Source organism: Neopsephotus bourkii, unplaced genomic scaffold, assembly GCF_033783945.1.
Source record: "Neopsephotus bourkii isolate Nb327-2 ecotype Australia unplaced genomic scaffold, CSIRO-AGI_Nbou_v1 NB_1767, whole genome shotgun sequence".
Taxonomy (NCBI): domain Eukaryota; kingdom Metazoa; phylum Chordata; class Aves; order Psittaciformes; family Psittacidae; genus Neopsephotus; species Neopsephotus bourkii.
The window spans coordinates 2,159,826-2,171,579 of record NW_026902241.1 but is presented as its reverse complement, the minus strand read 5'-3'; the positions used below and the strand labels follow the sequence as shown (position 1 = coordinate 2,171,579).

Here is an 11,754-nt window from a genome sequence, read left to right as displayed (position 1 = left end):
CAAGCGCCGATGAGCCGTGAGTGTTAACCTCCGCCTTCCCGCCCCGCGGTCCCCGGCAGCGGTTCTCGCTACTCTGCCCTGCCTTCGGGAGGGCAGTGCCGTGCGGTGGGACACGCCGCCTTAGTGCCCCTTTACTTGGGGTGAACCCGGAGGGCTGAGGCGTTGGGCCGGTTGGTGCTTCTGAGGGATGTTGTGGGGAGAGGGAACGTATTTGTTACACAGGCCTCGCGTGTGAGAGAGCGGTGACCCTTCAAGGCATACCCGCGGTAGGGGGTTCGTAAATGCAGATGGTACCGCAGCTTTACTGGAAAATGGTAAGCAGGGCAGGGAAACTGAACTTTAATAAACTCGGTGAACAGGAGTGAGGTTTCTCTGAAGGTTATTTTGCAGTTCTTACACGCAAATCAGAACTTGCCCTGGGTCTCTTTCCACTGTTAGTATTGCCAAAGATGTCGTCTGTATGCCTCAAAATGACTCTTTTTTTTTTAAATTTGTGCAAGAATGCAGATTTAAAATGCATATCAAGGAATAAGATTGAACTGTAGAAATGGAAACATACAAGCTCAGGTAGGACAACAGCTAGGCTTTTTGAACAGCCAGGATTTATCACCACTGCTAGTGTGTCAGCCTTGAACGATGGCTGATTTTCACTGGTTAGTCAGTAGCTCCTGCAAAGCTGTCTTCTTTAGTAGAAAATTCACAACTTCAGGAGGTGAGCATATTGACTGAGTAATGAGCAACTGGGTCACAAATTTCTGTGTCAGAAGTTTAAAGTTAAAACCTAAAGTTATCTTTAACTGTAATAATAATTCAGGCAGGATTTAATGAAGAATCTTGAACAAAACTCTTCTTGATGCAGCTGTTAATAACCATAACATACTGTTCCTGATTCATTCTAGAGGAACAAAACTGCTCGAGCAGGGAAAGGCAATGATTTAAACATTACTCTGGAACATCAGACAATAACAGGTATTTAAAATAAAACATTATCATAGATGAACACATATAAAAATAATCTCTTTATTATGACTTTTTTTTTTCTCTTTACCTAACAGTGTTATTTCTTAAGAATAAATATGAACAGTTGAAAGTATTTTTTCTGGGCCTGCAGTTTCATGCTTCTGGCCATAGCAGTGCTGCCATAACCAACTTCTTCCCTGTCTGTGTCCTGCTCTACACTGCCCATTCCCTCAGCAGCTGGGAGGCTATGCTGGCCAGCAGATGGGGGTCTACCCATGTGAGAGTCACCACTTCCCACCCTCTTCAGCCTGGATTTTGCCAGCAGCAACGCTCTCCAGTAAGCCTCCTCCCTCCTCCCTGCTTGTTTCTGCCCTTGCGCAATCCATGAGTTGCTTAAAACCCTCTGCAGAGCTGAAACGGGGAACAGATTTTACAGAAAAATAGCACTTTTAAATACTGGTTGTTTTTCAACACTTGAGCCCATTCAGCATGTTCTCCAAACAGTGGAGAAGGAGAGGTGAGAGTAGGAATAAGGTAAACCTGGTGCTACTGAATGTCTCACAAAAAATGGTGTGGCCATCCATGTGTCCCCTTCTGATACAGCCAGCTACCTGGGGCTTTGAGCTGTTGTACTCTGCACTGGAGCAGAGCTGGAGCTCTGTAAAAACATGAGCATCTGACTAAGCAGTAGCTGGCAGATGAGGCAGCAGCACCTTTGGCAGTTGTAGTCATTTTGGAAATGAACTTGTGACTGTCCCCTAAACCACAGCTACCTCAAAAGCCAACCTTACCCTGAATCAGGAAAGATGTGTTCTTTCGGTTTCCTACTATGAAAGAATTTCAGGCTAAGTGAGATGAAATTAAAAACTTCTAAAGAAATTATACTGGTAGATGAAGATCCTAAACCAGTTTTAAAATGGGCAACACTAAAATAATTGTGTAAGATGTGATTTCTTTTTACCTCAAAACACTTTCATACTTTAAAATAAATTGATTTTAAATTATTACTGTAATACAACAAATAATAAGCTCAACACCACTTACAATAATTGTCACATAGTAAAATGGGAAAAAATAAGTATGCAGTTGTTTTTTTTTTTCCTAAATCCACTGCTTTAACTTTCAGTAAGCTATTTTTTCATATGTATGATTCAGGTTTCAGTCTGATAAACAGAATATATTGCTCAGGTTTTAAACCAATTCTGTAGGAGCTCTTTCAGAAAGATTGAAAGCCAACAACCTTTCACCTTCAACTAAATAAATCATATCCCATTTAATTCAGTTTTTATTCAATGAAATGATGTATAAAAACTTACAAATCTGAGAACTTAACTATACACAAAAAGATGATACTCAGTTTAAATGTATATGCAGAGAAGAGCTGTAGTTTGTGACTTGCCCTCCCACCCCTCCCCAAAACCACACACCGTCTCCATTTACGATGGGGCATTTATTCTGTCTGCTTATGCCTTCTATTGGCCCAGTAATTGCTCCGTGGGCTTCATTGCTGCTGTCAGTTTAGGGTTTTAGACTACCAGCAAGAAGTCTGGGCATCTGTATAAAATAGTAAGAATCAACAACTTGATTTTGAACACAAAGATGCAGTGCTACCATTAGCAGTAACTAAAACTACAGAATTCACCCTTTCAGGTTTTGCAGACTTTGTCTTGGCTTTGAAAATAATGGGTTGCTCACAAAGCAAAATTTGCCAGCACTACAGATTCACTTTAAAATAACCATGATCCCCTACTACTACAATGTCTCTGCACCACTTTTTCCTCTTAACTCATGCCATTAAACCAAATGAAATTGTGGACATTCCTTGCCTGGGTAAAAAGCTTGTCTCCCTCCATCCATCCAGAATGACCAAAACCTACAGCTAACAATCCATACTTGTGCCGCACTAACAATGGCACTATGCTCACCAGTATGGAATTCTCTAGTTTCCTTTGTAGCTTGGGTGACCTCAGTTACCTATTAGCTTCTCCTCAACAGACAGCTTGGAATGCTTTACATTTGATTAAAAATAACCGTGCCATGACTAGTTTTGACAAACAACTAAAAGACATTCTGGGCTGAATCTGAGATTAGAGGGCCAGTTACTTAAAAAGGACATGTGTGTTTATTTGCCTGTACCCAATATACACACACTTTCTATATATATATATATAAATCTTTATACATATACAGTATTTATATATATATATAAAGATTGCCATCACATTATTATTATAGCTACTTAAGTCAAAATTTGACCAAGTAAGTACTTTGTTTGACTCAATGATGCTATCTGAAACAGATACCCAAAGGCATACTCGAAGGAAAACATGGGTAATAGAAACCCAACACCATCACCTCTTTTTAACTCGATGAACAGACATTTTTACATTCACTGAGAAAAGTTCTGAGGGTTTTAAGTTATAACCGTAACCAACTTGCACATGGTCTTCTAAAAAGCATGGTGTTTTAATCTGCCAGATCTTGTCAAAATGCCTTTTACCAGGGAAACTAACATAAATGTATCTTTTTTTCTTTGTTTACCAAACTGATACTCATTTCTCATTATGCTCATCATTGTATCTAAATACACTTTTAAGCAATCTAAATTTTGTTTAAAATCTATTAAATTCGGATTAACTAATACTATCAGCATAGTTAGCTGGATTATTTTTTCACACATTCCTTTGTATTAAAATCAATTATGTTGTGGTTTGACACAATAGCTTTTTTCTTGTTTTGGTGGGAGAGGCAAGTCCAATTTCCTAATGTGCCAGTACAGTTCTCATTGCTGAAGACAAAGGGTGGGAAGGAGGCTGGTGGAAAAGATGGCAGGGGTACGTGAGGTAAGAGGTGGAGGGAGGAAAAGATTGATTTAATAAAAAATAAGAAACTTTAAAAAATTGATATAGGTTTCACATTCAGTCTAACAACACTGCTTCCTGCTCCTTTTTGATGGAGGCTAACACTGCATTATCAGTCTCTGTAGCTTCTGTGTCCCCACCACCTAGCAGAATGGAGCGATCTTCTTCTAGTGTAAAGACAGAGTTTTGATTTTGGCACGAATGTTTGACTACTTCATTGGGAGTGGAAAATGTTTTGTCACACAAGTTACATTTGTAGGGCTTGTTGGTCTGTACTAGCATGTTGTCCATTTGACTGCCTTCCTCAAAAGTACAGAGTTCCAGAGTCTGTTTGTCCACCATGGTGTACGTGTCCATGCTCTGGTTTAGGCACACGTGTCTGGCAGCCTGGTTAGCCCTACAAAAGCTTTTGTCACAAGTGCTGCATTTGAAGGGCTTGCCAGTGTGTATGTACATGTGCTCCCTCCAGTGGCTTTTCTGAATAAATTTGCGACCACAAATGGAACATTCGTATTTCCGTCTTTTTACTTCCCTCTCTTGATCTGCCTGCTCCAAGTTGTCTATGTCTGCAATATCAGAGGGGGGCGGTGTCTCTGACTGCTGCTGCCCATCAATTATTGGGGAGTCTGAGATCTGCTGCAGCTCACTGTCACTGATCATCCCTGCTTCAGGCACTTCCACAGCATCTTTATCACCTGTGTTATTACAGAGAGACAAAGACATATTACTTTCTCCCTGCTGGTTAGATGTGAAGGGAACTCCTGTGTGAATCTGCAGGTGCTCACGCAAACTACTTCGCAGATTAAACCGGCGGCCACAGAGATGGCAGGCATAGTATTTTGGGAAGCTTCCGTTCCTTTTCATAATGCTTGGCTTGACATGTGCTATTGTGAGTGAGGCAGGCTGCTCATCTGAAGAAGATGCTTCCATGTTGGCCTCTTCACCTGAAGGTGAATTATTACCAGCAGCAGACACCAATTCTGGAGATAAAGAAGATGGCAACGGGTCGGAAGCAGACATATTTGTCCGGTTCACTTGTGGCAGATTTGTAGCTAACTGCGAGAGCTGTGAGCCTTCAGAAACCTGCTCCTGATTCATTCGCGACGTCTGTGGCCTTGGTTCTCGCCCGAGTTTGTCAGTCGCTGATGAAACTTTAGTGGGATGTCTTATCTGGTGATCTGCAATCTGAATGCCATATAATGAAGATGCTAATGGAAAAACTTGATCCGGGTGAGAAAAAGTTCCCTGACTTGCAAGGCTGGCCTCTTGAATTAGTGGATATGCATGCAGAAACTTTATTCCCTGTTCTAGTCGAACTGGGTCAATAAGTTGCGGTGCCATCTTCCCCGTGTACATCAAATGCAAGAGATAACTGAAGATATCTGGCTGTATGTCAGTTGCTTTCAAGCGGACACATTCACTGAAGGGAGAAACAGAATGATCAATAGGAGATAAGAAAAACTTTTTTTTTTTAACCAGATCTAGGTTATTCCAGCATTGGTAAAAATCAGAGACATCTACTTGAATTCAAAAGGCAGAAGCTGCTATAAATACAGAGAAATGCTTTAATGTAAAAAAGCTCATCTTACTGGCCACTTGAAAGATGACTTTTTTTTTCCTCAGAAGAGCAATTGGCTTGAAAGGCAAAGCTGCCCCATTGCAGTTTGCTCCTTTCTAAATTGCTGTTGTATTACAGATTTGTTGCCACACGTTAACATATTTTGTAAATTGTGATGATATTTTTCTCCTTATTTTAGTTGGATTCAAATGCATCACTAGCTAAATTAAAATCTGCTAGCACTGGACCCTGAATTCACAATCTACTAAGCTTTTTTCAGTACTTAGCCCTGGAAACACCTAAAACTTGCCTGTTTGGCTTCTATGTCTTACTAAGTGTTTACAGTTAGAGTTCTGCAAATGCGTGTATCACCTTGTCTCAACTGCATTATGATCCAGAAGCCACACAGAACAGGATGTGAATCCCCTGAGGATCCGGTGCAGTAGGTACAGCCTGAGCACATCCAACCTGTGGATGCCACACTCCTTGCAAAGCAGAACAGTAGCTTCTTCCCTTGATCAGGGAAGAAGAAATGGCAGCACCATTGGTACACCTGGTCAGGTTACAGTCTCCTGGTTACAGTGCTCAGCAAAGGGAGATGCTTTGGCTGCCATGGCAGCCTAACAGGACTGAAAGCACCAACATCCTCCAGCTGAGAGCATTCCCTGTGCATCAACCTTTTGAAACACCCACCATCCCTCCAGCTGAAGCTGGATCTCTGTGCAGAAAGAGAGGCAAGGTTCACAGAAGAAAGAAGATCAGGAACACCTTGATTAGGCCACTTGACTAACAAGAGAGGAGCTGGGATTCTTGCTGGTTTTCAGAGTTATTTGCAGCTCTTGTATTACACAAACATTAAGGAAAGGACAGAAATTCAGGAATGGTCATGACTCCATGCTGTGGTCCGAATACTCTTATCCACAGTAGGTTACCAAGCAAAAGAGTTAAGAGTTTCACTCAAACTTTTTGAGATAGTTCAAATATTTGTGAAAAAGACCAAATAATCTTTAAAACAGTCTTACGCTTTCGTTACAGAAATGCCAAGAATAGTGCCAAGACAGACTAGAGGATAGAGAGTGGGGGAATGAAAGTGTAAGACTGAAGACAAGATCCTTTAAATTCTAGGAATTCTAGGGGGTTTTTTTTAAGGATAAAGAACTTGTGCTAAACTGTAACAGTAGTGTTAATGTATCACAGTTTAACACATTTTAAAGTGAGATTCTATTTTGCAGATAAGTCTGGATTCCCTATTCCTCATGTCATTGCAAGAAGCAAAAAGAATATTTTTAGGTTTGAAAATGCTGTTAGACCTCCTTAGCTTAGCTAACTTAACACCCTTTGAACAGTGAACCTTTTTACAGTTACCTGGTTTGATGAACAAACAACATCTTGAAGTAGTTGGAGAAAGAGGCAAGGACCGATTTGTGTGCCTTGAAGTAGACATCACCAATGGCCACTGTGCAGTCACACAGGAAACCAAACTCTCTCTGAGCATTTAGCTGCTGCAGCAGAATAAGTCCATGGTTGGCCAGATCCATTTTTTTTCACTCTGAAAAGCAAATGACTTCCATGTAAAACCAGCAGATGCACAGATGCAACAGTAGCTGTCCCTTAACAGGTATTTTCTGCTAATATCCGTATGTCATGCTCTATCCCAAGCTACTGTATAAATGATATCATACACGCAGGCAGGTTTCATTCTGACCAGTGTGATTCACAAAGGTGCAAGCAGTTTGCCGAGGCTTAAAGAGCAAAGAAGAGCCAGGACTAAAGAGTGCTGAAAAGGTATGTGGGGGCTTGGATACAGAACTACAAGTAGCTGAAAGAGAGGAAGAAACGTTAAGTAGTTAAAACAACTATTTGTAATGGGAAGGACAAAGTATTTGATTATTACTTGACTGTTCAAACAGGAAAAATAAATCTCCCTTCTGGTATCAGCTATGTTCACCTAACTGTGTGGAAGAGACAGAAGCAGAATCCACTAAAAGACAAGTTTAGATACTTTTAACCTCAATTTTCAGTGTCTCTGTGTATCTGTTATTTTCTCTTTCTTTTCTTTTTATAGAGCATAGAGCCATGTCAGTGCAGATGCTCTATGAAAAGAAAAGAAAGAGAAGGTAAAACTAGGGGAAGTGGCTCAAAAGTAAATGTGGCTCAAAATGTAAATTTATCACAGAATGGTTTCGGTTGGAAAGGACCTTAAGATCCTCTAGTTCCAAGCCCCTGCTGTGGGCAGGGACACCTCACACTAAACCCTATCACCCAAGGCCCTGTCCAACCTGGCCTTGAACACTGCCAAGAATGGAATAGTCTTGTTTGTTGTTTCCCCTCTCCTCCAAATGTAATAGGAAGTTACTGAAATGTTAGGTAAGGTACAAAGAATTCATTTCAGTAAGACACACAGTAAATACTTATATAATAGAACATACATACAGTGTAAATTCAGTGAAAACCAGAGTGTGGCTATTTTGGGACAGGGAACAAAAGTGTATTCCATGTGTTACCAATACATTTATCATTGAAAAAAACAAGTATTTCTACTTACTGGACAGTGAAGAATGCGTTCTTATTTAGACCAGCAACCAGGCTGACCAAGTGCATTCCTTTGCATTCACAAGAGATCAGAACTTGCTTAAGTCAGGGGTGAAAGGGCAAAGAAATACAATTTAAGATACAGTTGATTATTTTCTTACACTAAAAAAAAAATACCTAAAAAAATCAAGTTTCAGTTCTCTTCAGGTCCATCCTCTCCTCCCTAAGTTACTGCATGTTTGTACAGACAGTAATCCTCTCCTTTCCAAAAGGGGTAACACTATCAGCAGTAGCTAAAACCCTATTAATCATTATTTAATCCTGCAAAATGCTCCATGCAGGTAGACTTTGCCATGCTACGGAAAACACACCTTCTTCTGTCTTTTTTGTTTGTTTTGTTTGTGGTTTTTTTTAGCTATAATTTAGATTGTTCTGCTTGCCACGTATTTTAATTCATCAGTGCTAAGTCCAGTTTGTACTTGGACAGCAAAATTTGTCAGGCAGAGCAAACCATCAGTGGGAGGGAACTCCAAGCCAGAAAGGCATTTTTTTTTAGTTACTATCACCTTGAGTTTGTTTTGCTCATAGTGACAGCAGTCACTGTGGCACTCGAAGCTGTTGTGTTTTGTCAGAGACCTGAATTAATCTCTTTGCATGAAATGACACGGTTCATGTGCAGGCACAACACTAAGTTTTTGTGTATATTCAAAAGATATTTAAATGCTTTGAACCAAAAGCACTAGAAGGATTACACAGCAGAGGAAAAGAATAAGGAAAGCACTCTGTACATTATATAGCAGTCTTCTAATACCTGAAGGGGGGCCTACATAAATCTGGAGAGGGACTTTTTATAAGGGCCTGGAGGGGCAAGACAAAAGGTAATGGCTTTAAGCTGTCAGAGGGGAGATTTAGATTAGACATTAGGAAAAAGTTCTTCCCTATGAGGGTGGTGATGTGCTGGCAGAGGTTGCCCAGAGAAGCTGAGGCTGCCCCATACCTGAAAGTGTTCAAGGCCAGGTTGGATGGGGCTTGGAGCAACCTGGTGTAGCGGAAGGTTTCCCTGCCCATTGAAACAAGATGGGGTTGGAACTAGATGATCTTTTAAGATCCCGTCCAACCCAAACCATTCTGTGATTCTAGGTATGTGTGTGTGTGTTCAGTTTTACCCTTAGCTAAAAAAAACAACAGTGATCAACATCAGCACATTCTGCTTTAGTGTTGATAGGTTCAAGAGCTGCCTAACATACTTCTTGTGCCCCGAAATGGCTTGGGAACAGCCCTTCAGGCCGCACGGCTGACATGCGGGCCGGCTCAGCCTTGTCACTTTTCACATCACCCAGCTCGCTCGACGGCAGGTGAAAAACCACGCGAGGCCGAGCCCTGTCTGAAAGCTGCGTTTATTTCGGAGAAACGGGGGGAAAAGCGGTGGGCACGGTTCAAGGACGAAACGAAGAAAGCGCCGGTGCCGCCCCGCAGAAGGGGCGAGGCAGGCCCGGGAGAACAGCGCTGCGGCCGCCGGGGAAAGAGGGGAGCACCGGGGCCGGAGCGCAGCAAACACCTGCTGGCCCGGTGCTACCCGGCCCGCAGCTTTCCGATATCCACTCGCACACCTCCCACCGAGCGCCCGGCGTCCCTTCCGCTTCAGCGGCTGAGGGCACCAGCCGCGGCCGCTCACGAAAGCGCCCCACCGCCCGGCAGTGCCTGCTCCTCCGGGACAAGGGCAGCCGCTCGGTACTCGGCGAGCTGCGCTACCAACCCCGGGCGGAGACCCGCGCTGGGGCACGAAGCAGCCGCGCCCGCCGCGGCGGGACCGCGCGCGCGCGCGCCGGCAGCGAGGAGCAGGAGGCGAGCGCGGCGCTCGGGAGCTCCCGCCGCCTGCCGGCGCCGTAGCGCGCGGCGGGGGCGTGGCCATGAGCCCGCCCGCTCCCCCGCCCCTCTCGTCCCCGGAGTCACGCTCGGCCTCAGTGGCAGAGGTGACGGAGCCCTCCCATTGGCCGCCGGGGCGGAAGGCCGGGTGCCCGCGCGCCGCTCTCACTGGCTGCGCCCGCCCCTCCTCCCCTCGCTCTCTGCCCGCCTTCCCCCCCCCGTCCCCACCCCCCGCGCACGCCACGCGCGCACGGACGGACGGAGACAGCGCGAGACGCAGCGCGAGAGAAGCCGCCAGGGCGCGCGAGACGGGAACCGCCGCTGCTGCCGCCGCCGCCGGGAGGGCCGCCCAGCCTGCCGGGGACAGACAGGCGGGGCCGCCCCCTCCGCGCCGCCCCGCCCGCCCCTGCGCCGGATGCCGCCGGACGGGGGGGCCGCCCCGCTGCGGGCGGGAGGCCGCGCGGGCCCCAACCGACCGGGCCGGGCGACACCCCCTCCTTTCCTACCCCATCCCTTCTGTCTTTCCCTTCCCCCCCTCAAATCCCCGGCCCTCCTCTCCCCTCAGCGCGGGCCCATACTGCCCCCACCCCCCCGGGCTGTGTCCCGGATGGAGCCGCCCGGCCCGGCCCGGCGGGGGCTTGTCAGCAGGGCAGGCAGCCCCGGCGGCGCCAGGCGCGGTCCTCCGCCGCCTCCGCTCTCCCCTCGGCCCGCCGCGGCGTGGCCGGACCCCGCACCCGCCGCCCCTCGCACACAATGAGGAGGTAGGGCCGAGCAGGCCCCGCCGCGCCCGCCGCCGCCTCAGCGCGGGCCGCGGCCGGTGCGGCGGGGCTGGGCGCACGTGCGGGCGGCGCCGGGATCCCCCAGCGAGGCACGGCGCGGCCGGTGCTCACCTGAAGGGCGCGGACCGCCGAGGCGCCTCGTGTCGCTCGGGCCGCCGCCGTCTCCGCGCCCAGCAGCAGCAGCAACAACGGAGTCAGCGCGGCGGCGGCGGCGGCGGCTTTTCCTGTCCGGTTACGTTAGGGTCACATGACCGAGAGCGGAGCACAGAGGCTGCAGCGAGGAGCCCCCGCCGGGGGGGAGGGGAGGCGGCGAGCGCTGTGGCGGCAGCAGCAGCAGCAGCAGGAGACACCCAGCCCCCGACCGCCCCTCCCTCCCCCGACAGCCGCGCGGGCCGCACCGGCGGGACCGGCCCCTTCGCCGCCTCCCTGCCGGGCACCTCCGGGACTGCTGCCGCTCCGGGGCGCTGCCCCTTTAAAACTCCCGGGGGTGGGGGCCGGTGCGGCTCCCCCTACTCTGCGCCGCTCGAGTGCGGCGGAGGCGGCTCTGCTGCTGCCAGCGCCCCTCTGCTGCCCGGGCTGCGGAATAACGGGCCGGGCCGGCTTACCGGCGGGCCTGGCTCGGGACCGTGGCAGCGTGCGGGGCCGCGGCGGCGCTGTGCTGTTCTCGCTGCCGCCGCCGCCGATGCCTTCCCGGCGCCCTGCCGGCCTCGCCGCGGCGGTAGAGGCTGCCCGCCGCCAGCGTGCCCGGGGGCACCCGGCCGCGACGCCGGTGGGCACCGGGTGGGTGGTTACTGCCGGGCGGGGCGGCGGGAGTGTGTGTCCTCCGGTTCTCCCCTCGCTGTCCCGGTGAAGAGTGATGTGTGTTTCCCCTTCCCTGGAGCTAGCGGGGAAGAACCGGCTGAGGGCGTGGAGCCGGGGGTGCGATGTCCGGGGGCTCTCGGGCACGAACTCCGCTCCGGTTTTATCCGCGGCTTCTCGCTTTTGTCATCTCAAGTGCAGGTCCTCGGTGGGTGCTTAGGCCAAGGGGAGGTGGGGGCTTCAGGGCCTGGGCCCGATAAAACTGCCCCGGCTGTTGTGGTTGAGCTGTCAGATGAGAGGTTGGTTACAAGTTCGCTTGTCAAAAGAGTGACTCGGAGTGCAAAAGTGGGAAGGTTGGGATTGCTTTTGTCTGTTCAGGTGGACTCATGATTTGAAACGA

General features: G+C 48.2%; 2 protein-coding genes across 3 annotated transcripts in view; both read right to left on the bottom strand.

Annotated features, from left to right (window-relative positions):
- Positions 1-2,218: 2,218 nt before the first annotated feature.
- On the bottom strand, positions 2,219-10,792 carry ZBTB2 (zinc finger and BTB domain containing 2). 2 transcript variants are annotated; one of them, XM_061378668.1, is made up of 3 exons: positions 10,668-10,792; positions 6,745-6,928; positions 2,219-5,241 (listed from the first exon to the last, which is right to left on the bottom strand). In XM_061378668.1, exons 2-3 carry the CDS (start codon positions 6,915-6,917, stop codon positions 3,879-3,881), a joined length of 1,536 nt encoding a protein of 511 aa, XP_061234652.1. In that variant the 5' UTR covers positions 6,918-6,928; positions 10,668-10,792; the 3' UTR covers positions 2,219-3,878. The 2 variants fall into 2 exon arrangements, with proteins under 2 accessions (XP_061234652.1, XP_061234651.1); XM_061378667.1 differs by lacking the exon at positions 10,668-10,792 and having other exon boundaries at positions 6,745-6,940.
- Positions 8,401-11,754, bottom strand: part of RMND1 (required for meiotic nuclear division 1 homolog) — a 31,650-nt gene continuing 28,296 nt past the window's right edge. Inside the window, exon 12 of the mRNA XM_061378669.1 lies at positions 8,401-8,411. The gene's annotated coding sequence lies outside the window, so the exon portion shown is untranslated. The remainder of the gene's footprint in view (positions 8,412-11,754) is intronic.

What these genes read in the sequence shown, in the direction of transcription:
- ZBTB2 (XM_061378668.1), bottom strand. Translation starts at nt 6,917, where the DNA reads ATGGATCTGGCCAACCATGGACTTATTCTGCTGCAGCAGCTAAATGCT. An exon ending in TTGTTTGTTCATCAAACCAG is followed by an intron (nt 5,242 to 6,744) that starts GTAACTGTAAAA and finishes TTCTCCCTTCAG; the next exon opens with TGAATGTGTCCGCTTGAAAG.